Source organism: Mirounga leonina, unplaced genomic scaffold (assembly GCF_011800145.1).
Source record: "Mirounga leonina isolate KUSES-001 unplaced genomic scaffold, KU_Mleo_1.0 Mir_170, whole genome shotgun sequence".
NCBI lineage: Eukaryota > Metazoa > Chordata > Mammalia > Carnivora > Phocidae > Mirounga > Mirounga leonina.
This window is the reverse complement of record NW_023270433.1, coordinates 34977209-35004762: the sequence shown is the minus strand read 5'-3', so window position 1 is coordinate 35004762 and position 27554 is coordinate 34977209. Positions and strand designations below refer to the sequence as shown.

Sequence of the window (27554 nt, the reverse complement as noted above, 5' to 3'; positions counted from 1 at the left end):
CTGCTCAGCGGGAAGCCTGCTTCTCCCTCTCCCACTCCCCCTATTTGTATTCCGTCTCTCGCTGTCTCTCTCTCTGTCAAATAAATAAATAAAATCTTTTTTTAAAAAATAAATAAAACCAAACTCATAAGTGCCTGTCTTATGAATGACACTAGACCAGAATCCCTCAAGTTATCTTTGATTGCTTTTTCTTTTTAGCTCCATCGACTCTCTCCTTGTAAAATCTTGGAGCTGTTTTCTCTACTCCTAGTTCAAGCCATTATTATTATTCTCTGAGAATAGAATATTGTAACAACCTTGTAGCTGGTCTTTCAACATATCATAGCTGTCCTCCCCAGCTCCTTAAAAACAAAAACAAAAACAAAAAACCAGACCCTTCAGGGGGGATATCCACTTCCATCAGAATAAAGCCCAAACTCCCTAGCCTGACATTCACAGTCTTCCAGGATTAAAGCTTCCAGTCCTGGTTAAAAAAAGGAAGTATAAGTATAAAGGAAGTATATTTTATGTATCTCTGAACTCTAAAGGCTTTCACACTGTTTGAAGTTTGTATTTCAAACAAATTGGTCTATTTGCCTTCTTGGAATTGCCCATATCCTTGCTTATTCTCCCAATTATCCCTCTACCTAATGTCCTGGAATTATTTATTTATAATTTATATCTCTGATAGATAGAGATGTCTTCATATGTGATCTCCATAATGGGATAATTCTTATATTTTATCTATTTCATAACCCACATAAGACCTAATGGAGTGCTTTGTACATAATACCATAAACCCTTGTTGGACAGTAATAGTTTCTAGGAGGCCACTAGCTGTATGGAAACAGCAGTATACTGTATTATAGTATAGAAGTTCACAAAATTTATGACCAACATTGATTCCATTTGAAATAATTTAGAAAACGAGAGTGATTCTGAATAGTAAGCAGCGGAGATTTAGAGGAAACTATACTAGGCAAAGGGTTAGATGGAAGTCTATTACCCTTTGTACCATTAAAACATGTAGGAATACAGAAGCTTATGATATGCAGTATTTCTAGCTAGTTTTAACAGTTGGGGTGGTTTATAATTTTGAGGCCGTTTGTTTGCAGGCCATTTGTTTACTTTTTTTTTTTTTTTAGCAGAATGCTTCTATTTGTTATATTAAGTCCTAGTTTCATTTGGAGAACTATGTTACCTATTGCATTAAATTCTTGACACTTTTTTCAAATGTAAATAATAATAATTTAGATGTGAATTTGCAGATGTATGTATTACATGGAAGCAGCTTAAAGTATTTCTGAAAAGAGATCAGGAGGAATGTGCTATATGCCTATGAGCATATGTCTTTCCTCTTTTTATAATTGTTACTTGTGTCTCCTAATATTATCCTAGGAGTCATTCATTGACATTTATACTTGCAAAAGTGGATGTAAAAAAATGCATTAGGACACTTTTTATAATTGCATCACCTTTTGATATTACCATAATTTGGCTGGAGAAATAGCTGCTGTGTATAAATTGAAACAGAATAGTCATTTTGCCCCATAATTAAGTGTACTCATCAAAGTCAGTTCTTGCCTACAGGAAATGTTCCTTTCTGTCCTCTCTGTTCACTAAGTATCAGTTTCTAAACAGTATCATGGGTTTAATGCTATTCTAGGTATTTAATATTTTAAATGTAATAATCCTTGTGCCCTTTTTTGTTTGTTTGCATGTTAAGTTAAATTGGAATCTTTGCCTCTGATTCACAGTCTAAAAGTGAGGAAGGCCTCTCCTTGCTTTCCTTAACCTGTGTGTCTTCTAGAGATGCTATCTACCCAAGAGTGAGAATGATCTAAAGAGAGTTTGGGGGGGGGGGGGCAGAGAAAAGAAAGAAAAAACAAAGCACCTGATAATTATGTTGTGCAGGCTCTGAGAAGACTGACAGCACTGGGAGTGAGGGTGAGAGGAAGGCCTTAATAATTTTGAGGCCCTGCTATCTGAGCGAGTTTTCCTGTGGACACCTGCTTTGACTTTTAGTGAGATCCATGAACCAGTTTGGCATGCCATTTGTGGTGGTTACTGCTTATGACCAAAACATTTGAACATTTTGTTTTTTAAGGTGTGTTTAAGAAGTCTGATGGCTGGGTTGGCTTAGGCTGCTGTGAACTGGCTATTACCTTGGAGTGTCGACAAGCATGCAAGCAGGTAATACTGGGCAATCAGGCTCATAAGCAGCATGGAGTACAGTTTGTGTATTAGCTTTGTGTATGTTTTAGTCTTTGCCCACCTCATACATTTGGAGAGGTGACCCATGAAAGCTGCAAATTTAGCATTTCTTGCGTAGACCAGTTTCTTTTAGACTGGCTGCTTTCTCATTTACGGCTGCTGCATGTAAGGCCTTCAGCCTTTTCTTATTCTCCTCTCTGACATGCAAGAGAGAGGAAAGAGTATTATAGGAACTGAAGCCTTTTGTACTCTGCCTGTGGTCATACTTAGTCGGCTCCAAATGGTTGTGTAAACTTAGAGTGTGTTGGATGAGAGCAGGTGACACAGTTGGCTTATTTAACGTTCACCTTTCCCTCTCTCTTTCACCATGGGTTTGCCCTGGGCATGTTCTTGTATCCCTTCCCTGCCCCTAAGGTGAGCATGACTCCAACAGTGAACTATGACTTCTCTTTGATTGGATAGATCTCCAGTCCAAGTCACGTTAGGCCCCTGAGTTCTTCCTCACTCTGTGTATTTTCATCGTGGTCCTCAGAGTGCTGTGGGAAAACTGGCCTCCTAGCTGCTCATACTCCCAACTGGTGAGAGTAGACTCAACTGGAAAATTTAGTTAGACTGGAAACCACAGCTGGAAAGCCTTTTCTTATTTTCTTCTTTTAATGACCGGTCTCCGGACCAGAGTACACGAGACATGGTGGCGTCTTGACTTTCATACAGACCACTGTACTGTTTAGTCTGAGCAATACTCTTTGAATAGCACACAGCCTAGCAATCTGCTGCTCTTCTCCAGTCATTGAGATGAAGCTGAGTTGCAGAGGATTTGAACTGTAAGGGGTCTAGGGGGACATAAAGAGAATTGCATAAAAATAACTTTTGTTAATTGCCTGTCATAGCCTTTTCCCTCTTTAGTTGCCCACTCCACTACATGTGGATCTTTTCTGAGGAGATTGACTCATAAATCAGTATGAGAATTTAGAATATAAAGGGTTAAAGAAAAAGCAAAATATAAATGCCTTGGCAGAGCTTCACGAGAAAATTTGCTACAGAGTGGAATTCAACTAAGAAAAACGTTCTCTGATTTACATTTCTTTCAAAGTCATCTAGTTTCTGAAATAACAACAGGACCTGTTATTATGTGAGATTAAAGCCATAAAAGAGTGAAGTTTTAGCATATTGAGTAGGTTCTGGGGCTGTTTGTTTTAAAGAACTTGCGTGAAATTTGTTTGTTGTATTTTAGGAACTTTTAAGTATTGGAGCTTAAGATTTTCCTTGATGAAATAAAGAATACCATACCAGCAATTAACATATATTAATTTATGTTCTTTTTGTCCTTTGTTGAATAGCATGTATAATAAATTAATGGAGAAATTTGTTATCTTTTAGGCATCTTCAAAAAATGATATTTCCAAAGTTTGCAGAAAAGAATATGAGGTATGCATTTTATTTAACAAATTTGGATAGACTATTCAGATATTATCAAAATTGATAAAACCACTTAAAATTTAAAAATGAATTCATTCTTACATTAAATTGCCTTTTACTTTGCAGAAAATATAGCCTTGACAAAATATAGCCTTGTCATTTACCTTGTTTAGAAGTGTCACAACTTTAATTGACTTGTTGAAATTGAGCATTAATTTTAAAGAAATGCCCTGTTAGCTATACATGAATTAAGAAAATAAAATCTTAAAGTTAAAAAATTTTTTTTAAGAAATGCCTAAATCACATATACAGAGGCTTTAACCTATAATGTATTCATAATAGCAACTGGTTGTACCCAAGGTTGTACAATAGTTTTTCTTAGGTTCCATATCCTTTTTTGCCTCTTTTCCTATACCTTGACCCATCCAGGTATCCCTCTTTATAAACTGTCTCTAATTGAAAGAAACAAAATCGCACTGCCAGTGTGAGTAGCTTCAAACTTTCCTAGCTCTTGCATTTGGCAGAAAAATTACTAAATTACAAAGGCTGTATTAAATCTGAAGGACTCTTATTTCCCAGTGGTGGTCTTTCAAGCGCTGTATCTAGATGAGGTAATTCCTAGGGCAGGGGTAGAGGAGGTATTTCATGTCATGCAAATATGTACAGAAGATTGTCCCTGATGTGAAAAAGCTCCTCATTGGACTACTTTCTTCAGTTTCTAGAACTCCACTGTTAAATGTGACATTATTGTTCTTCGTAGTGTGAGACCGTGCAGTTAAAGGTACTTACATGCATATTCCTCATTCATCATTTTTATCTATAACATTGGGATTCCTTTGCTTTTAATAGTCTGTATTCTCTTGGAAAAGATAGAACAATTCTCTTAACAGCTTCTAGATGATAGTTCTGCCTTTTTTTCTTTTCTCAATGCCTATATTATAGCTCTTGATTAATATTTTTAAATGGGAAAAATCTTATTTATCTTTTGTCCCTTTGTACTATTTGCTAAGTTATATCTGTTTCTCTGAAGACACATTTCCAAATTAACTGCAACTCTTCTCTGTTCTTAATAAAAGGAGCCTTGCTGCAAAGAAATAAAAGATCTTTTTTTTCCTTATCTCTCTACCTTTGAAATAACTAGTTTTAGTTTCTCTTGAACAAAGTGGCTAACTGTGATAATTCCTTCTTTTCTCCCACGTGATGTCTGACACTGTCCATCTCTTGTAGCCTGTCCTCCATTATTTTAGTGTGCTTCCTTCTCTTGTCTGGATTTCTGCATTGCCCTAGGAAGTCTGCCAGTATGTGTTGATGAAGGACGGGACAGGAAAGGTAAGAGAGATAAACGCTGTCCTATGAGAGAAATACTAAGGATAGTTTACTTTTCCCAGTCTGTCCTCCCTTATTGGCCTAGAATTAAGCAACTATTTTCCAAAAATCTACATGCCAAGAGGGTTCTTTTACATATATATATAAAAATATATATGTAAAATACATATACGTAGTATGATATATATGAAAAATATACATATGTAATATAAATCTGTTAAAAACTGACTCTCTAAATTATTCAAGATAATTCAAGGCTCAGTTTGATTTCTCATGTATTATTTAGAAATAAAAGAGAGATGAGCACTTTAATGCTGAAGGAAGGTTCTACATTATAAACCCCAAATAACATTCACTCTCATGATTGTTGAAGTCTAGTCCAAAGATGATGACTATTGGTTATAAAGTGAATGGGGTAAATACAGTGTAATACAACCTAGTTTAACTGGACTGGTTGTTTATCAACCTAAGAATAATTTATAAAACTAGGCTTTTAGTATCTTTTCCTTAACACTGGAGTGATCCCTGGAGTGAACTTCCAGACGTGTAAGCTGTTACTTGAGGCTTACAATTATAGGGGTTAGCATTTACCCTGCAGCATGGTTTTATGCAGTTTGATTAGATATTCAGAAAGTAAGTACTTTTATTTGGAGGAGCTAATGTTTATCTTTACTGGTAACCTGCTGCAGAACCCCTTTTGAGGGGATTTCCTGAGAAATTATGAATAAAGTTTAAAAATTTTGTTGCAACCAAGCTAAGATAAAGCAGTTAATTGTAAAGCATTGTTATGTCTGACTTTATAGCATCTGTTTCCTTTTCTCATGCAAATCAACAATTATTTATTGAATGTAAGAGGCAGTTTTATATAATAGAAAAGCATAAACTTTGGAGTTATACCTAACTTAGAATTCTAGCTAAGACTACTTATAACTTAACTTCAAATACTGAAGAATTGTATTTGAGTGAAGAAATAAAATATATACTGCACACACGAGGGCTCAGGGAAATCAGAAAGCAGAGTGAGCATGTTGGGATTTATCAGGGGAAACTTTACAAAGGAGAAAGGCCTGAAAGGTTTGGCATACTTTGGTAAGAAAGATTGTGGATCAAAAGCATGTTAGCAAAAATGCACATGGCTTGTGCAGGGGACGGAAAGAAAATAGGCCTGTTTGGGGCTGAGAATCTGTGCTTAGTTGCATAGACAACGTGGGACCAGATCTTGGAAAAATGATATTTTAGGGCTCAGCCCATCATTAAGTAGAAGGAGATGATGAAAATTCTGTAATAGGAGACCAACATAACAACTTCATATTTTAGAAAGCTAAAGCCTTAACTGTATGCATGCTAAGTTTTAGATCCCACAGACCCCTCTAACTTAGCTAAAAGCAGGTAAGGCCCCAAACTAGGATGATAATAATAGAACCAAGCATTAAGGAATAAATCAGAGATTTGAAGGCAGAATCCATCAACAGGATTTGTTAATGGTGGATTGAAAATAGTAGATAATGTTAAGGAAAATATTAAAAAAATTATTAGTGAATTGGGAGGTAGAACTGAAGAAATTATATGGACAAGCAGCACAGAAGGACAGACTAAAAGAGAGTTTAAGAGATGTGGGAGATAAAGTGTTCAAACTGGAATGCTAGAAGAAGAAAAGAGAATATGGGACAGAGGCAATATTTAATAAGACCCATCAGGGGCGCCTGGGTGGCTCAGACTGTTAAGCATCTGCCTTCGGCTCAGGTCATGATCCCAGGGTCCTGGGATCGAGCCCCGCATCGGGCTCCCTGCTCAGCAGGGAGTCTGCTTCTCCCTCTCCCTCTGCCTGTCACTCCCCCTGCTTGTGCGCTCTCTCTCTCTGTGTCAAAGAAAAAATAAAAAATCTTAAAAAAAAAAAAAGAGACCCATCAAATCTCCAGCAGGATTAAAAAAAAAAAAAAAAATTCCATGCATTACTGACACACCTCATAGCCAAAGATCTTAAAAGCAGCCAGGAAGAAAAGACCTTACCTTCAAAGGAGACTAACAGCTGATTTCTCAATAGCAACAGAGGAAGTCAGACAGTGGAATGATACCTAAACTGTTCTGAAAGAAAATAATTATCAACCTAGAATTCCATATCCAGTAAAAATATTTTCTAAGAAAGGGGAAAATTAAAGGTATTTTCAGACAACAAAAATGAAGAATTGCCATACTGGACCCTTAAAGGAAGTTGTAAAATATCTTTTTTGAGATGCAAAAGAAAATGAGAATGATGAAAATACAAAGTGACTAAGTTAAAACACACACACAGATTGTAGAAAATAATATATTTTTCAATTTTTTTTTTAAAGATTTTATTTATTTTTTGACAGAGAGAGACAGTGAGAGAGGGAACACAAGCAGGGGGAGTGGGAGAGGGAGAAGCAGGCCTCCCACGGAGCAGGGAGCCCGATGCGGGGCTCAATCCCAGGACCCTGGGTTCACGACCTGGGCCGAAGGCAGATGCTTAATTACTGAGCCACCCAGGCACCCCTTTTATTCAGTTTTTAAACAAGAGAAAATACACAGCAACAATAGCATATATGTTGGGAAGGGAGTTTAAAGAAATTGAGGGATATTAGTGTTAGGTGTTTTTAAATGTAATGACCTGTATCTCAGAGGTAGTTAGGAATACAGGACTAAAGAGGAGGAGAGAGATCATGCCCAAGTCAACCATGAAGTAACCCTTGAACCTTGAGAGTTAAAGAAAACTCGATGAAAGAGAAAGTGTTGAAAAAAGTGGAGAGCTGGATTTTGAAATTGCTTTTTTAGGGACCTAGAAGAGAAGGATACAGATACCGATTAGGAGGACCCTACCTATGTTGAATGAGACTGTTGGAATGAGATGTTCCAAGAAAAAGAGATCTAACTTTCTATCAGTGGAGATGTTCAAGCAAGGGCTTACTGGATTCACATACTGTGGAAGGGATTTCTGCAATGGATGGGAGATTTAGCTAATGATCTCCCAACTCTGCAGTTCTCTTTTTCTGACCCGTAGCTAAGAAAGAGTACTTCCTTCAGTACTGATGAGTATTTTTTCAGAATCACACTTTTTTTCGTTTTAAGATTTTATTTATTTTGACAGAAGGAGAGAGACAGCAAGAGAGGGAAAACAAGCAGGGGGAGTGGGAGAAGGAGAAGCAGGCTTCCCGTTGAGCAGGGAGCCCGATGCGGGGCTCGATCCCAGGACCCTGGGATCATGACCTGAGCCGAAGGCAGATGCTTAACAGTCTGAGCCACCCAGGCAGGCGCCCCTTGTTTTGTTTTGTTTTAAAGTAGTCTGCACACCCAGCGTGGAGCCCAGTGCGGGGCTTGAACTCACTAACCTGAGCTGATATCAAAAGTGCTGCTTAACCCACTGAGCCACCCAAGCTGCCCATAGAATCACACTTTTGATTAGAGCCACCATTATCAACCAGTGGCTTGATAACTCAGGTGTCATGGGCACGCTCAGTTCTAGGTTCCCCATGCATTTTCACAGGTGTGGTCCTTGGCGCCTGGAAGTATTGGTCAGGCCACATGGATTCATAGATGTGTGATACTAGAACCAGGGATGATAGTCAAAATATTCAACAGCTGGAATGACGTAGGCACCAGCTGAACAGATGCTGGCTGTAAACCATCAGCAAGCCATACTAGCACACGCTGCCTCATTAAAGCCAAAGTACGAACTAAGTTGTATTGTCTCTGAGTTGTGAGACATCTAGTATAATTTTTTTTTTTTTTTAAGATTTTATTTATTTGACGGAGAGAGACACAGCGAGAGAGGGAACACAAGCAGGGGGGGTGGGAGAGGGAGAAGCAGGCCTCCCGCTGAGCAGGGAGCCCGACGTAGGGCTCGATCCCAGGGCCCCGGGATCATGACCTGAGCCGAAGGCAGATGCTTAACGACTGAACCACCCAGGCACCTCGTCTAGTATAATTTTTTTACATAGTCTTTGTCTGCAAGTTGGCTGAAAATAATATCTTCTTCTAGCCACCAAAATGGTAATTAAAAAAAGAATTTTGTTGTTTATAGTTTCTTTCTTAATATCAGGATAAATACGTTATCATGTTACCATGATGTGAGGCTGATGAATCTCCAGAGACTTGGCAGTGGCTTGATGACACAAATTTTAGGTTTGGGTTCATAAATTTATTTCATAACCTTTATGTCAGGCTTTACTACCATTCTTATAACATAGTGGTCATAAATATAAATACCTTTTCCATTTGCTGAGTGAGCCACTGCAATACAGTGCTACAGATTTTCATCAGACTTTTACATTTTTATTTGTTTCTTCTTCCTTTCACAGATCCTCCTCTATGTTTTTCTTTATATTCTTTTTAGAAATATCATTTTCATTTCTTTCTTGGCTTTTTTTTCAGTCCAGTTATTTGATGTTACTTCATTAAGGAAGGTGAGAAACTATAAAGGAAAGGCAGTAGGAGGTATTTTTGTGAGGACTCACTTTTTTTTTTTTTTTTATCTTAAAGGCATTTAAGTTTTAAACTAAACAGTTGCTAAACAAAACTAAAGTAATGTTCTGTTCTGGGGTTCTGGTTCTGTGAGAATGCTAAGATAAAATTAAGACTCTGAGGATATTAAAAAGAGGCTCTAAGAACCACAAAAACAAAGGTGGTCGGCCTTGTGAGTTTCAGACTCAGTTCTGTCAGCACCATCCTGTCAACACACAGCTCAGTGCATAAGACAAAGGTTCAGGTATGTGTTACTTTTTATTTCTCGTCATGTGTTCAAAATTCAAAACGGTGTACAATTAGAAGTCTCTTTTCAACCTCCTGTACTACAGCCACCCAGTTCCTAAAGTCATTTATGTGTATAAAAGCAAATATATATACATATTTGCTTTTATATTTTATATTTAATATACTTACATTAAATATATATATAATATGTATTATATATATATATATTTATGTGGTTCTCCTCCACCCCCTGTAACACAAATGATCATATCCCTGGATGCCAGTGTTTGGTACATAGTTACATATGTCTACATGGGCTGTACAGTGTATTCTCAGGAAGTGTCACAATAAAATGTTCTGCTTTAAAGATTTCTATGTATTAATTTTATTTTGTTCCTTTTTCTCTCAAATTAACCTTGATTCTAGATTTACTACCAGAAGCATAAAGGAAAGGGATGAAGAAGTAGCCCTAAAAATTTAGAGATAAGAAGGCAGGGATGTCAGGGCCAGCAGGATTATCTGGACAGCTAGAGGCCTCTGATGCCTCATGTGATTGGATCTGTTCTGCAGTGTTCTAAGAATAGAGTAGACCATCTTGTATGTCAAGTGATAGTCTAGGTTGTAGTTAGTCAGCTCTGGGGAATTTAGCAAGAAGAATAATATGGTACTTTGCCTGAGCAAAGCCTTCAGGACCTAGATGTAAAGCTTCTTTTAGTTAGTACTAAGGAAACTCCCAAGAATCAGCAGAATATAGTAAATAGAAGACTGTGAATGGGGGCTTATCCGTGATAAAATGCTATACTGAGACCCGCTATCAGAGTAGATGTGGGCCGTTACCTGCAGCTGATGAGCTCCAAAAAGAGCGAAACCTATTAGGTCCTGCAGTACTGGCTTCAGAAATAAAACCTTGATTATATTTCATTTGTATGTGGTTTTGTTTTGTTATATTTTGTATTGGAAGGGAATAACTCCTATTCAGTCTCCTTGTGCTAGTGTATTTCCTCTTCTAGTCCTTTCTTCTCAGGAGTCACCTGAATGAGATCATTCCAAAGGGAAGTTGGATCAAGCTTGATTAGATTGTGACCTGGTCTAATCTAAATGGCCAGGTTCTTCCCCCTAGGCAATCTCATCTACTCCCCTAGTTTTAACTGTCCCAATGTGATGACAACTACAAAATCTTTGGCTAAACATTTTCTCTGAGGTCCTGAGTCATTACTGAATATTTGTACTTTTGATGTTCAATGGGCATTTCAAATCAGCCAAACTGATTGTTACTTTCCCTACTTCCCCTTCCCTCTACCCCATTGCTGCACAGCGTGTGCGTGCATGTTCGAGTGCATGTTCACACGCGCACGCACACACACACACACACACATGCACACACAAATCCAAAACAAAAACTTACCATTTTTTATACATTTCTTTTTTTTTTTTTTTTTAAAGATTTTATTTATTTATTCATGAGAGACAGAGAGAGAGAGAGGCAGAGGGAGAAGCAGGCTCCCAAGGAGCAGGGAGCCCGATGCGGGACTCGATCCCAGGACCCTGGGATCATGACCTGAGCCGAAGGCAGACGCTTAACGACTGAGCCACCCAGGCGCCCTTTTTATACATTTCTTGTTTGATTGTTCCAGTGTAGTCCTCCCAGACACATAAACTAAAAGCCTAAGAGGTATTGTCTACTCTTCCTCTTTCTCACCACCTCCCACAAATAAGTGACTATCAAGCCCTAAAGATTTGCCTCCAAAATCTATCTTCAGTCAGTCTCCTTTCCAGATCGTCAGTTACTGCCTTACCTCAGGCACCACTTTTCTGGACTATAGTAGCTGCCCAACGAGCCTTCCTATCTAATTTCTCCCCTTATTTACTCTCCACTTCTCATAGGGTGATCTCTTTAAAGACTAGATGTGGTCATGTCACTCCTTCCTTAAAACTCTTCAGTGGCTCACCTGTAGGATACAGTCCATGTTCCTCAACCTGGTAAACTAAGCTTTTCTCCATCTAGCCACTGACGGTCTTCTCCTTTACGCTTGAGCAGTATGCTACTTGTAATTTCCCAGATTGACCATGTGTTTTGTTAGTTGTAGTTGTACAGCCTGTTTGTTCTACCTAGAATTCCCTCTCCCGGAATCCATCCTCTTACCCCACCCGGTGGTGTGCTGGAGCCAACTCCTACTAGCTAGGGAGAACTGTTGGGTAAATACTCAGGAATTTTGCCAGCCAGTTTTTAACTCAAAAACAGCCATGATGGGGGCATTTTCACCACAAACATCAGCAAATATTACAAATCAGGACTTTCCCTCCACCCCCACCCCTACAAAAGTTGGTCCTAGCACACCAGCACTCCTGTCCAACTGACAACCACCTTAGCCTCAAATTCTGGCTTAGGTAGTTCTTTGAAACCTTTCCTGCCCAGCTCTCTACACACATAAAATTGCTACTTCTAAACACTTTACAGGCTTGATTATAGCATTTTTCAACTTATAGTGTAACTCTCTGTTTACATGTCCCTTTTTAATACTAAACTCTTGAGTTCCTAGGGCAGAGTGTACCTCTCAGTTGTCTTTGCATCTGTCACTCATTCACTTAACATTCACTGAACTGATAACACACCAAACTTGATATACTTAATGTGTCTCAGGCACTGTTCTCAGGGTACAAAGGTGAAAGGATTTAGCCATTGTCTGTAAGAAGCTCATAGCTAGTCCATGGGAAGAGAGAAATTCAAATAGTTCATTACAATACAGTGAGACAAGTCCATTGCTAGAAGTCTGTATAAGACACATTGGAGCCTGAAGGGAAACAAAACAAAACACACAACCCTGCCCAGTGTAATGGGAAAGTCTTCACAGAGCTGGTAAGGCTTAAAGGATGAACAAAAATTTGTTGCCTGTAAATAGGTGCTAAAAACAGTATTTTTATAGATAGAATTTCTCAGTAGAAATTTTTTCCATTCTGGACAGCTGAATTACACAACGTTTTTTGTTTCAGAGTAAATAGCAGTTTTATGTGGAAACCTTGTGTAAATGTCTATGAATTCGGCATTCTCAGAATGAGTACAGAAAGCATTGAATACTGTATCTATCACAATAATGTTGTATAGCGACTATCCCCAAACTCCATAGCCTGAAACAATAACAGTTGATCATTTCTTACGAATCTAAGGACCAGGTAGGCAGTTCTGATCTGGCCAACCTTAGCTGATTTTGGCTGGGCTTACTCATGCTTCTGCAGTCAGCTTGCGGGTCAGCCTGAGCCTAGCTTCTGTAGGATGCTGTTGGCTAAGTCAGCTCGGCTCTCTTCCATGTGTCTCTTCTAGCCCTGTAGCTCAGGCATGTTCCTGTGGTGGTGATAGGGGCTGAAGAGAGGAAGTGGAAAGATGCAAGTCTCTGTGCAGGCCTTTGCTTGCCTCAAGCTTGCTACTGTCCACTGGACCAAAGCAGATCATGTGGCTAAGTCCAGAGTTAGTGTGAGAGAAATAGAGGGAAATGTGAAGAACTGGGACGATTACTGCACTCATTCTACCAAAACACTGTGCTGAGCTCTGTCCTAGACCTTGTGTTACTCTACAGATGTTACTTGCCCTTCAATTTGCTTCCAGTTGGTTGGATGCACTGGTGATAATGAGCAAACTTCTTTGAGCAGTCTAGACCTATTATTCTTATTTCCAGTTTTAGGTGTTTTTATCCAACTCTTGAAATGATATTTATTATTTGGGAGGCAGAAACTGAAAAGTCACTTGTTTAGCAATATCCATATCATGATATTAAATCCTTTACATATTCTGGTCGCTTAAACTTTTTGACTAAAAAGCCATGGTGTCCACAACAAAGAAAAAACATCTTGTAGAGATTTAAAAACATGTTGTTTTTTTTTTAAATAAAAACATGTTTGTTTGTTTTTTTTAAAGATTTTATTTATCCATTTGACAGAGACACAGCGAGAGAGGGAACACAAGCAGGGGGAGTGGGAGAGGGAGAAGCAGGCTTCCCACTGAGAAGGGAGCCTGACGCGGGGCTCCATCCCAGGACCCTGGGATCATGACCCGAGCCGAAGGCAGACACTTAACGACTAAGCCACCCAGGTGCCCCAAAACATGTTTGTTTTTAAAGGTCAATTGTTTAGGTGCACCTGGCTGGCTCAGTTGGTAGAGCATGCGACTCTTGATCTGGGGTTGTGAGTTCAAGCCCTGCATTGGGCCTAGAGCTTACTTAAAATAAAATAAAGTAAAATAGAGATCAATTATTTAATATCTCCAACTTAGCATCTGATGAGCTAGATTCCTCATATGAGATGCAAAACTTCAAAGTGGGAGAAATTTCAGTCCATTTATGAAAAAGAAACATTTTATTTATCAAGGCCTTAACAACAGAGCAGCTCCTTTACTTTTAACTAGTAGCCTTGGGAATAGGGAACATTAAATAACAGTTCATAGAATGTGCTCTTTTGGGTCTTTGTCCAGAAGTGATTGAAATATCCAAAATGAACCCCCTTTTTTTAAATGAGGTTCATATGATCAGTGTTTGTTTAGTTTTCATCATCCTCATCATTGAGACAAGTGGGCAAATGGAGAATTGTTAGAAAGGAAGAAGGGAGTCCCAGAAATGGAAAAGTATGTGTGGCAGAGACAGAAAATAAATCCACAGAGCCAACTTCTGAACAAGTGGTTGGACCAGGAGAGTCTACCTTCCAGTTGCACCCCAATGGCTCTTCCCCCAAAGGAGGGTCACTGTGGCTTGCAGGATCACTATGGTTCCCTAGACTTTGATTTTACTTTGTATTTTAGTTTTTCTGCCAGGCTTGCCCCCGATAACCTGCTCCCAACACTAGGTGGAAGGGCTTGCTGCTGTTCTCTAAAGCCAGTGGGAGTAGGGCAGGGAGCTGGAAGTAGCTACCTGAGGAAAGATTTCATGATCAAATATTTTTAAGAGAAATAATATGAACCTTAAGAAATGATTGTTGTCGGGCGCCTGGGTGGCTCAGTCGGTTAAGCGACTGCCTTCGGCTCAGGTCATGATCCTGGAGTCCCGGGATCGAGTCCCGCATCGGGCTCCCTGCTCAGCGGAGGGTCTGCTTCTCCCTCTGACCCTCCTCCCTCTCATGCTCTCTGTCTCTCGTTCTCTCTCGCAAATAAATAAATAAAATCTTAAAAAAGAAATGATTGTTGTCCCCACAGTTTAGTGTGCTGACTCTAAAAATAGGGGAATGTTAAAAAGAGATTACAATGTGGACATAAATTCAACCTGCATTGGCTGCATTCGGAAAAATAATCCAGTCTTCTTACAGTGTAGTGGCATGAGAGAAAGTCTGGGTTCCAGCCCTGGCTCTGCCCTTTGTTTACTGTGTATCTCTGTCTCGCCAGCTGGATAGTGAAGGCTTTTGGATTTGAAGATCTCTCGGGATCCTGTCAATCCAGCACACTGCTGTGTTCTTTGGGTCTCTGAGGTTGTGGCAGACCCTCATCTTGGTAACACTGTCATTTTTATCTATTCTAGAGTAAGATGAGCAGAGTGAGGGAGTTGTTGTGTGGAGGCACAGAGCTTATAGTAATGGCAAAAGGTCAGAAGAGGCTCCATGTTAGTATAAAGCCTCAGTTACCTCTTTCACCACCAGATGGTGGCCAGACATTTGCAAGACTTAAGAATTAGCTTTAGCTAAGACTTAACAAATGTCTTAGGAAATGAAGAAATTATAAGTTAATGGTGTAACTGATTATGTCTTAAACCCTGTCACACTAGTCAGCAATAATTTCAGCAGTGAAAAGGTAGAGTTACCTATAGTTTATACATTAGATATAGTTACCCAAGGTATAGTTTATGCCTACTTACAGTTACCTAAGGTTAAGAAATCTTTATCAAAGAGGATCAGAGTTTGAAATCGTGATGAGTATAAAGTAAGCAAGAGAGAATTGATGAATTCATCAAATGCTGGTATACTTGAATGAAGAACCATTCTTTAAAACCTTACAATTAATAAAGATAAAAATAGAGATAAAATGGTGTTTATTAATACTATAGGTACTGCTATATGGAAATATAAATGTTTTTAGTTCAATAAGTTAAGGCAAACCTATCCACAAAAGGTCTATCAGTGAACATTAAGAGGAAATCAGAAGTGCTTAAGGATCATTTCTGAACTGTGGATGTGACATCGAGTTGTGCCCTTCTTCTACCTTAGGAGTTGACAGACTTTTTCTGTGAAGGGTCAGATAGCAAATATTTTAGGCTTGCAGTTTATATGGCCTCTGTCTACTCAACTCTACCATTGTAGTATGAAGTTGCCATATGCAGTACGTAAACAAATGGGTGTGACTGTTCCAATAAAACTTTATTTACAAAAATGGGCAGCAGGCAAGGTTTGGCCATGTGCCATAGTTTGCCAACCCACCTGTAGGCGAAGGCTAGAGTTCTAAGCATTTCTCCTTTTTAGGCCTCCATCTCTGGCTTTGGTCAAATAAGGGGTTGAATTAGAGGATCTCTGACATTTTTCAGGTTTTGTGTCCTTTGGTATCTCTCCCTGAAGCTAAGTGATCCACCAGGCCAACTCCAGAATGAGTTTTCTTTTATTTGTAAGGTCAAGTTTCTAAAAACCCAACTTGAACAAATCTGTACGTCTCTAGAACAGGGTTTCTGAACCTTGGCACTATTGATATTTTGGTCTGTTGTTTGTTGCTGTTGTAAAGAGGCTGCCCTGTGCTTCTAGGATGTTTAGCAGCATCTCTGGCCTCCTCTACCCATTAGATGCCAGCAGCACATACACTGTTCCCCTGCACCAAATGTCCCCTGGGAAGCAAATCACCCCCAGCTGAGAACCACTGCTCTGGAGACTCGTATGAGTAACTGGAAGAGTATCAAAACTGGAAATCAGGCCATTTGACCCAGGATGGCCACAGAGATAATAAACGCCTTCCTTCAGGTACAAGGTCAAAAAAGCCAAGCCCAAAAGAACAACTGGTTTATCAGAAAAAGAAAGTGAGAATCAAAGGGGGCTGGAAATTTGGTAGCAGATTGCTTTTTATTTTTATTTATTGATTGATTTTTTTTTTTTTTTTTGAGAGAGAGAGAGTGAGAAAGGGAGTGGGGTGGGGGGGTGGGCGGGCAAGAGGACAGAGAGAGAGGAAGAGAGAAAATCCTAAGCAGGCTCCACACCTGGTCCCACACACTCCAACTCGGGGCTCGATCTTCTGGTCCTGAGATCATGACCTGAGCCAAAATCCAGAGTTGGACGCTTAACTGACTGAGCCACCCAGGTGCCCCAGTAGATTGCATTTTAATATTGATTTAGATCATTTTGTGGAAAATGTTCCTAAAACCACTGAACCAAAATAGATGGCTATCTATAACAGGTAAGTAAAAAGTCAAACAAAGAAACGTGGATGAAGAGAGATCTAGAAGAGATCATTAACACCAAAAATGTTTAGTTTTCACTCCTCATATCGCTTGATGAGATCTCTAACAGAAAGAATTCATACTGTATGACTTGATAAGTCAGGGTTTTTTGTTTTGTTTTGCTTTAAATGGATAAATCAAGTATGGTTTATTTCTACAGTAGAATATTATTTACTGGAGAAAATGAATGCAGTATAGCTTCACACAACTACATAGATGGATCCTTTAAAGTAGATTTTAAATGTCAATAAAGCTGGTCTTTTAAAAGTCCAGCTGGCTTGTGATTTAGCTACAATTAAAAGCCAGTCATCTCTATTCAACTAAAAGAGCACTTGATTTCCATCTTCCTTTTACTTATGCCCATATTATTTCTTTTAGGAATTCATTCTCTTCCAATTGTAAGGGATATTAATCATAGCTGACAAGCCCTGAATATCCAGACGGCTTTGAACAAGAAATTTTTTGGTTTTGTCTTATTTTGCCTCTTGTTTTCCTTACAGTGACTTTAACACAGTGTGATATTTTCTGAGCAGTGATCTAAGAACTCGAAATACTAATTCTAGTCTCAGGCTCTGCTTTTGACTTGCTCTATGATCTGGGGCAGACTCCCCTCTGCTGAGGAAACGGTTTCTTCATCTTTAAAATGATAGAGATCCCCCAACTTCCCAGGGTAATTATATAAGAATCATCTTTTTATTTTTATTTTTATTTTTATTCCAGTATAGTTAACATACAGTGTTATATTAGTTTCAGGAATACAATATTGTGATTCAACAATTACATAAGAATTATCTTTGAAGGCTTGTTTAATATGTAGATTTCTGTGGTTCATTCCCCCATTCTGATTCTGTAGTGTAGGGTAAGGACTAGGAAGCCCGGGTGATTCTGGTACATGGCCATGTTTGAGAACAAGTAGAGATGAACTCTAAGGACCTTTCAACTCTAAAATGCAGTGGTTACGTGAAATCTCTATTTCCCTAAATGCCTTTTATTATATTATCTTCTGGGAGCTCTTTTTATATACTGCAAGAAATAATTGAGATTAATACATTGTAGGTCACTCCACATACACACACAGGTACAGCTTTGGTTTGCTATAATGTGATCATCTTATGGCTCAGGATGAGAATCTTGACCCCCAATAATTGTGTTAGAAGATGGTTTCCCTTTTTACCAGGGTGCCATCTCAGCTTCTTTGTCTTCATCCTTGGATTTAGAGAAGAATTAAATAGTCTGATATTCTGATTTCCATGTAACCATAAAGTGGAATAAAATTAGGAATTCTGCATGGTGGTTAACTTGTTTGTTTTTCTTTAATTTACAGAATGCTCTTTTCAGTTGCATTAGCAGAAATGAAAGTAAGTATATTGTCAATGGTTATATGAACAGTCCAAAGAGCAAAACTCAGTTTAAGAATACAATTTAGCTGTTATAAGCATTGCCAAGACCTGACATTATGACATGGGCTGTTAGTAAGCTGCATGAAGGCCCAGCAGGATTCTGATAGGCTCTTTCCTCAGTGGTATTCAGGCTATTCATGAATTATGACAGTTTCTATGTCTTAACTGCAGATTTACAAAGCAGATACTACTGTTAGATGGGAAGATCATGCCCTACTTGAATAAATAGGATTACTTGCAGAAATTAAGCATTCCCAGGTGATACAGTGTAGCACTTGCCAAGGACTGCCTCTCAATTTGTTCCTCAGACATTTACTGCCTACTTGCTCTGTGGAGACAGACACAGGATATAGGATAGTGTCACTGATGAAAGTGCTGTGGGAATTCAGAGGAAGGAGGGATCACATCCTGTAGGGGTGCTTAGAGTGGCTTCGTGGTGTTGGTAGCTGAGCTGGGCCTTGAAGGATGGACAAGAAATGAACAGTGGAGATTGGAGGAAGGGCATCCCAGGTGAAGGGAGTAGTGAGCAGTTACAGCTAGGAAAACACAGCTGAGGAACAGAAGAGTTGTTTGGATTAGCTTGGCAGTTCAGTGTATCAAAGTATGATAAGAAACATTAACTGGCTGTATTTTATCTTCTAACCCTCTCTAATTAGGGCTTAATTCACAATTTCTAAGCTGTTCTCATAGTAATCTCTGTCTTCCCACACTGGTGAGGAAGCCAGCCTAATGGAGGAATCAGAAGATGGGCATCCTTGGCTGTTTCTCACTTGTCTCTTCTGTCCCCGCCCCCACCCCTCAGTTTATCCTAAGGTTAATGGTGATAAATGTAGCCATAAATTACTCTTTGTGTTGCAATTGAACAGTTTAGCAATGAACACAGTAAGTAATAACTGTAAGTTAAAAACAGGTGGCACAGTAAGTGTGAAACAGTTTCCTGGTGCAGGAAACAGGCCTATCCTGTATCAGTTCAGTCCTAGCTTAATTTGTGTATCATTTTATCCTTGTCATTATTTCTGGAAGTTGCCTCAATTCTCTGCTCATTCCCTAGTTAGTGGAATTCACCAGAAACCTGATTCCGGTTCCTCCATAACCTCTAATAATTATCAGAGATTTCCTGCCTGCCTTTCTCTTACCCGTTTCCTGCCATACCTCCACCTGGATTCCCTTCAGACTCCCACAGACCCTCTAACCTCTCCTATGTGGATCTCTTGCTCTTCCCCAGTATAAATCCCACATCTGCACCCCCCCAGCCACTCGTCTAGCTCCCCCCAGATACCTGAGATGGTCCCCCTTGATTTCTAAAAATACACAAATCGAATTTCAAATGTGGGTTTTACTTTTCAGTGTTAAAGCAGGTCATATCAGTTGTGAGGTAAAGACCATTTCAAATTAGACATGTTCTTAGGAATAGAACTTAAGAAATTTTTTTCAAGATAAACAGTTATATAACTGTCAAATTTATGAAATGAGCCTGGTAGCTCTTAGTTTTTACTGGTCCTGTTTTATAAATGTGAAGCATTTGGGGGTTGGTTTTATTTTTATTTTGTTTGCCTTGCTTTGTTTGTAAATCTCCACAAATCTAACATAGAAAGATGTTCCAGTGGTTCTCAACGTGGGCAATATTGGCATTTTGGGAGACCGTTCTGGTTGTGTGTCTGCCCTGTATGTTGCAGAGTAGTTAACAACCCCGACCCCATGCGCTAAATGGCGGCAGTGTCCCCAAGTCATTGTGAAAACCAGAAACATTTCCACATGCCTCCAGAATCTCCCAGAGGGGTGGTCCTGCTCCTGCTGAGAACCACTACGCTAGATAGACTATACTTTGACAAATAAGGACTCTCTTACACCACTGAGCACCTGGATGTCCTCATGGCTATTTCTATAGTAGTGCTGATTTAAAGTACTTGTCTTGGGGCGCCTGGGTGGCTCAGTTGATTAAGCGACTGCCTTTGGCTCAGGTCATGATCCTGGAGTCCCGGGATCGAGTCCCACATCGGGCTCCCTGCTCGGCAGGGAGTCTGCTTCTCCCTCTGACCCTCCCCCCTCTCATGTGCTTGCTCTCTCTCATACTCTCTCTCTCAAATAAATAAATAAAATCTTTAAAAAAATAAATAAATAAAGTACTTGTCTTCTGTGCCATGGTTTTATATCTCAAATTCAAAAGGTACATATTGTTTTATCAATATTGTGACAATTTATTGTTAGCAAATGGCTATTTCCTTTTCAGCATCATTTCCTTTTTTCCCCCCTAGTGGGCTCAGTTTGTTGCAGTTATGCAGGCCATCACACAAACTGCCGAGAATACTGTCAAGCCATCTTTCGGACAGACTCTTCTCCTGGTCCATCTCAGATCAAAGCAGTGGAAAATTATTGTGCCTCTATTAGTCCACAATTAATACACTGTGTGAACAATTATACCCAATCTTATCCAATGAGGAACCCAACAGATAGTAAGTAAAATGGACATATTCCTCTCGTTTCAATCTTTAGTAAAATCATTTGTAAAAAGGAAGTAAATCCTTGGGGCGCCTGGGTGGGTCAGTCGGTTAAGTGTCCGACTCTTGATCTCAGCTCAGGTCTTGATCACAGGGTCATGAGTTCAAACACCTCATTGGGCTCCATGCTGGGTGTGGTGCCTACTTACAAAAAGGAAGTAAATTCTTGTAGATATCTGCAGTCTCAGTCATTTGGGAAACACCAGACTTCCTTTGGTTTTTAGATTTGACAGACTGGATATTATTATCACAGCTGAAGGGTGCCAAGAAAGGTAGAGCTGTCAGGGGTATGAGGAAGCAGGCACTCTTTGTTCTGGGGATGGGAGAATTCATTGGTATGGATATTTTGAAAGGAAGTTGGGTTATGACCATGAGAATTTCAAATGATCATACCTTTTAATCTAGCAATTCCATTTCTCAGAATTTGTCCTTCAAGAAGACTCATAAATATACATGCACATGTAAAGGATATTTACTGTGACACTGATGGTAATGGAGAAAAATTAGAAATAACCCAAATACCCATCAATAGGGAATTGATTAAAGTTGATGAAATAAATTATGTATCTATATAATAACAATACTTTATAACCAACATAAAGAAAAAGGTATGTTTATATAGAAAGGAGTCCAAGATATAGTAAGCAAAAAAGTCAAGTTGCAGAACTAACTGTATAGTATAATACATTTTTAGTTGTATGCCTATTCCATTTTATATGTTTTTATAATGAACAATTATTTTATAATAAAAGCCCTATATAAAAATGAGAAGAAATCCTGATACTTATGAAAATCAGGGCCTCCTAGTGAACCTGCACCTTATGGGGTCTTCAAAGTCTCAGCTTTGTACATCCTGTAATCCGTTTTCTTCATTTAGAGGTGAACAAACTTTAAACAATTAACTAATTAACCAAACTGACAAAAGATTCATAAGCCAATGCCAATGTTTTGATTTACACTGGGATACTGAAAGACTTGTTTTTGTAAACTCAGAGGCAGTGATACGTGCCGTTTGTCCAGCATCTAAAGCAGAACTCTTATGCTTGCAACATTCTGTGGTGTGGCTGTATGATGAAAATCAGAGGATGAAGCATTTGCCACAAATAACCTTTATTCCTTTTTTTATTTTAAACATTTTATTTATTTATTTGTCAGAGAGAGAGCGAGCGCACAAGCTGGGGGAGAGGCAGGCAGAGGGAGAAACAGGCTCCCTGCTGAGCAAGGAGCCTGATGCAGGACTCGATCCCAGGACCCTGGGATCATGACCCCAGCCAAAGGCAGACACTTAACCACTGAGCCACCCAGGCATCCCTATTCATTTTTTTTTAAGATTTATTTATTTTAGAGAGAGAGTGCATGTGCATGGGGGGGAGGGGCAGAGGGAGAGGGACAGAGAGAATCTTAAGCAGACTCTCCACTGAGTGTGGAGCCCCATGCAGGCTCGATCTCACAACCCTGAGATCACTACCCGAGCCAAAACCAAGAATCTGACACTTAACCGATGGCACCACCCAGTCACCCCAAACTTCATTCATTTTAAAGGCAGAAGCAACCTGATATCTTGTCAGAGTATGCTATTGTGTTATTTAAATTACAACTTAGAGGGGCGCCTGGGTGGCTCAGTAGGTTAAGCGTCTGCTTCAGTTCAGGTCATGATCCCAGGGTCCTGGGATCCAGTCCCACAGCAGGCACCCTGCTCAGCAGGGAGTCTGCTTCTCCCTCTCCTTCTGACCCTCCCCCTTGCTTGTGCTCTTGCTCAAGTGCGTGCTCTCTTTCTCTCTCTAAAATGAATAAATAAAAAATCTTAAAAAAAATAAATTACAACTTAGATTAGTTAACTTGCACAGATATATGAAAGCTTTATATCCCAAAATGTGATGGAATATGGTTTTTGTGGGTTTTGCTATTGAAATTAGTCATCTCTGTCATTCTGTCAAGGACACAATCCCTTTTAGGCAGTTGTTTCTAGTGTGAAATAATTCCAGTTTGATCTGTAATACCTTTTCCAGGAACATAAGATACTTTGCATGTAAGGACTTCTTAGGGGTAGGACGAGATGACCTTTCATTTATGTAGTATTGGTGCTAAAGATCCCATGTTTGGAGATAGTGGTAAATTCTGGTAATAGTTACCTTGTCCACCTTTAGCTCGTCAGTTATTTGTTACGCTGCAAATTAGTGGAGAGAGAATTTGGTAGGCTCTGTGTACTGCAGATACTGACATACGACTGAGTAGTAGTGTTTCCAGTATACCACCATGTTCTTTTGTTCTGAGCAGTGCATGACATAAAATCAGCTAATTAAGCCACATATATCCTGAAAATGTAGGTTTATATTGCTGTGACAGAGCTGAAGACCATGCTTGCCAAAATGCCTGCAAGAGAATTCTGATGTCTAAGAAAACAGAAATGGAGATTGTTGATGGCCTCATCGAGGGTTGTAAGACCCAGCCTTTGCCTCAGGATCCTCTTTGGCAGTGTTTTCTTGAAAGCTCACAGTCTGTTCACCCTGGCGTCACTCTACACCCTCCTCCCTCTACGGGCCTTGATGGAGCTAAATTGCATTGTTGTTCTAAAGCAAACACTTCAACATGTAGGTCAGTATCTCATTTTCCTTTATTAAAACCAGTAGAAAATGGCATTTTAATTAGTGATTTTAAGTCCAGGAAATGTATATTTTTGTATTGTGTAGACTTAAGAGTTTAGAAGGTGTAAAATCTTTCTTTCATCAGCAAGTATTTATTAAGCGTCATGTGTATATAAGACATTGTTTTTGAACATTGCTAAAAGAACTGTGTTTTGGAGTATAGAGGATTAACATTGGCAGGGCAATAAATATTTAAAGATGATGCAACATGGATTCTACCCTCAAGGCTATCATTAAGTAAGCTTACAATTTAGATGTTTTGATATAACATCTAAGGGATATTCTCTTTGTTAAATTATGATACTTTCAACAGTAACTGACCTTTTGTATATATTGGTGAATGATCTGGGTTGGCACTTAAACCCAAAGTTAGATAGCAGTGTATTGGCATTCATTTGGATGATACACTTAGGGAAAAATTATACAAATATAAGATGGAAGGGGCGCCTGGGTGGCTCAGTTGGTTGGGCGACTGCTTTCAGCTCAGGTCATGATCCTGGAGTCTTGGGATCGAGTCCCGCATCAGGCTCCCTGCTCAGCGGGGAGTCTGCTTCTCCCTCTGACCCTCCTCCCTCTCATGCTCTCTGTCTCTCATTCTCTCTCTCAAATAAATAAATAAAATCTTTAAAAATATATATATATATAAGATGGAAGAAACAATTTAGAGACAAGAATAAATGGAGATAACTAAAGTCATGGCAGAACACAGGTGAAATAGAAGTTTGCTTTATTAGGGATATTTTAGGTGAAAATGGACCACATATTACTAGAACATCCTGAAATATCACCTACCAGGAATGAAGCAGTTTTTCCTGTGGTTTCTAAATTGAATGGACCTTTAGCAAAAATTGTGCCCAGAATACCTCATCAAACTCTACCAAAGATATAAAAAAACTGGAAGATATCCGAAGAAAATTAACAGACGAGCTTAAAGAGAAGTTGGTCCTGTAATTAAGGAAATTTAATTGCTGATAGGAATTAAATGTATTTATGGGAGGGATGCTGAGTAATTCTTTGAATTTCCTTAAAAGTATTTATGCCCTAAAGTCACTGGAGATTGGAAACACTTTGCCCTACTTTACCTTGATGTAGTTTTATGGTTTATTTCCATCTTATGATTGGTGTCGGTTTGTATAATTCCTGCTTATATATAGAAAACTAATTCTGAGATGTTATTGAACAGTCTGTTCAAGGTCATAGAGAAAGTTAAGGACTAGAGAAAGGACTGGTTTCTAGCTCAAAGTACCTAATTTAACTCATTCGCAGCTTCCTCCTCTCTATGATGTATAAGCTCCATGGAGAGCAGGGACCTTGTCTCTCTTATTTACCGTTATATATCCAGTGCCTTGAACAGGGTCTAACACAAAATAGGCACTCAGTAAACATCAGTAGAGTGAATGAGCAAAATTATAAAAGTAAAAACATCCTTCTCATAGGGTTGAATATGAAAGTCAAATAAAATGTGGCAGGAATGGGGAATTTTTACTTGTGACTTTGCATATTTTGGTAGTATATTTTATATTACATATATTATGTTTTTTTACATTTTTATTACTTTTATAAATTTTAAAAATTAAACTAATGTGAATGCACTTTGGAAATGGTACTGACATTATTTTAGTCATATGCAAGTTGATTTGTAATCATCAAGTACTACAAATAAGATTGTCATATATTAACTACAATAGTATATAGAGGGACGCCTGGGTGGCTCAGTCGTTAAGCGTCTGCCTTCGGCTCAGGTCATGATCCCAGGGTCCTGGGATCGAGTCCCACATCGGGCTCCTTGCTCAGTGAGGAGCCTGCTTCTCCCTCTCCCTCTGCTGCTCCCCCTGCTTGTGCTCTCTCTCTCTCTCTGACAAATAAATAAAAATCTTAAAAAAAAAAATAGTATATAGAAGCCTTGGAATTCATAAGCTTTTACATATAGACTACCTTGGCCTATCTTAAGGAATATAAGTGGCTTTGGGATAATTTTTCAGGGAGAAACTAGTGAACCCTAAGTCTGTAAAGCTTCTTAAATCTGAGGACCATGTCACAGTTTTACCTCCTGTGGTTGAAATATAAATGTAGGAGAATCTATCTTTGTGGAGGCAAAACCATATGCCTTACCTTACTTTACATAAAGGTAAAAGAGAGATCAGAAATACAGAAGAAATAACTGTGCCAAGAATAAGGATGTACAGGGCGCCTGGGTGGTTCAGTTGGTTAAGCGACTGCCTTCGGCTCAGGTCATGATCCTGGAGTCCCGGGATTGAGTCCCGCATCGGGCTCCCTGCTCGGCAGGGAGCCTGCTTCTCCCTCTGACCCTCCCCCCTCTCATGTGCTCTCTCACTCTCTCTCTCTCAAATAAATAAATAAAATCTTTAAAAAAAAAAGAATAAGGATGTACAAATACTGAAATTAAACATTACATTTAGCACAGAGCTTTGTAGCAATCATGGGGAAATGGAAAGAGATGGATGATAAAAGAAGGCTAACATTTTCATGGAAGAGTTCACTGTTTATGGCTCTAAATTCTAGGAGATAAATTTTAGTCTTTTGGTTTTCGTAATTTTTTTCTTATTTATATTCTAAAATATAGTTCATAGAATTTGAGTTTTATGCAAATCAAATTATTTATTCATTTGGCTCATCTGTGTTTCTGCATTTGTGCCTTTATTTCAGAGAACTGTGCACTAAACTTTACAGCATGAGCTGGGGCAATACACAGAGTTGGCAAGAGTTTGATCGTTTTTGTGAATATAATCCAGTGGAAGTGTCCATGTTGACCTGTTTAGCAGATGTTCGGGAACCTTGCCAGTTGGGCTGTAGAAATCTTACTTACTGTACTAATTTTAACAACAGGTAAGAGAAAACTATTGTACATGGAATGGAAGTATTTTATCATTTTCTTGTTTTTAAATAAGTGAAAAGACCACTTTACTCTGATTTTTACTCTGATGCTAAGTTAAAAGGAAGTAGTATTTTTTTTATTATTTCATCTTTAAATACTATAACTCATCCGGTAAATCACCTCTGGGAAAGGAAGCACTATAACAAAGTCCCTTCTAGACTAGAGATACTTAAAGCATCTAGAATTCAAAGAATCTTTTCTGCCTTCAGCCTACCATTCTTCCCCTCTTCCTTCTATTACACAACCAGTGGAAACAGTTCATTGCAGAATAAATCACTGTGAACAATTTGGCCGTCCAAATGCTCTCTTTTGAACAGTTTACTTCGAAGTTTACTTCAACCAGTCTGAAGGTCCCACTCAGCAAGTTCGCTATTTCATACAAAAATACTGTCTTACTTTACTTACTTTTATTTTCTTGAGGTATCAAGTATGGTCAGAAAAACAAGAGTCCAAAACTGAATGGCTGAACAAACAGTGAAGAAAACAAAAGGGCATCCAGAAGCTTAGAGAACACCTATCAGAGAAGGCAGAGAGAGAGTTTCTAAGCAAGAGGGGGCCAGTTTTGTGAGCTGGCCTGGAGCCTGGAGATCAAGGGGGCAAAGAGGGAAAGAATCATTCAGTTGGGTCAGACAGAAGTTCAAACGAACATAATCCTATTCTTTTAAAAGTATTCAGAATACTTTTTAAAAAGGTATTCAGAATATTATTTCGAGTAAGAAAATTGAGATATCTTTACAGCTGGTAATAGAGTGTTAGCCGATAAGGACATGGTTTAGAGATTGAGTAAATTTGAAATCTATGAAATGTTTGAAGTTAAACTTGGACTCATAGTCTGGCTTCTGGGGATAGTGGAGTAGTTTGTAGCAAACTAATACTTCTGCAAGTACCAATTATGAACTCTGTACAAAATATTAAAAAAAAGTATTGTTTTAAGGTGTTAGAGTGGCCAAAAGCAGGAGGGGCTGTATCTCATGAAACATAGAAACCACACTGCACGAGGGCCGCATTTATCCAGTTTTTCCTTCATGGGCACCCTCAGCCCCCTTGCATGGCATAAAGAATTCAAGCAAAAAGCAGCAGTC

At 38.9% G+C, this 27554-nt stretch overlaps 1 protein-coding gene across 2 annotated transcripts in view; it reads left to right on the top strand.

Annotated features, from left to right (window-relative positions):
- The window catches only part of RECK (reversion inducing cysteine rich protein with kazal motifs), a 73641-nt gene that overhangs the window by 16694 nt on the left and 29393 nt on the right, over positions 1-27554 (top strand). Inside the window, exons 5-10 of one of the 2 annotated variants that reach the window (XM_035016317.1) lie at positions 2087-2172; positions 3574-3621; positions 18358-18391; positions 20689-20886; positions 23259-23526; positions 26244-26423. In XM_035016317.1, the coding sequence (XP_034872208.1) occupies positions 2087-2172; positions 3574-3621; positions 18358-18391; positions 20689-20886; positions 23259-23526; positions 26244-26423 (814 nt within the window). Of the gene's footprint in view, positions 1-2086; positions 2173-3573; positions 3622-16889; positions 17704-18357; positions 18392-20688; positions 20887-23258; positions 23527-26243; positions 26424-27554 lie in introns of those variants that run through there. The other variant, XM_035016318.1, reaches the window with a different exon arrangement.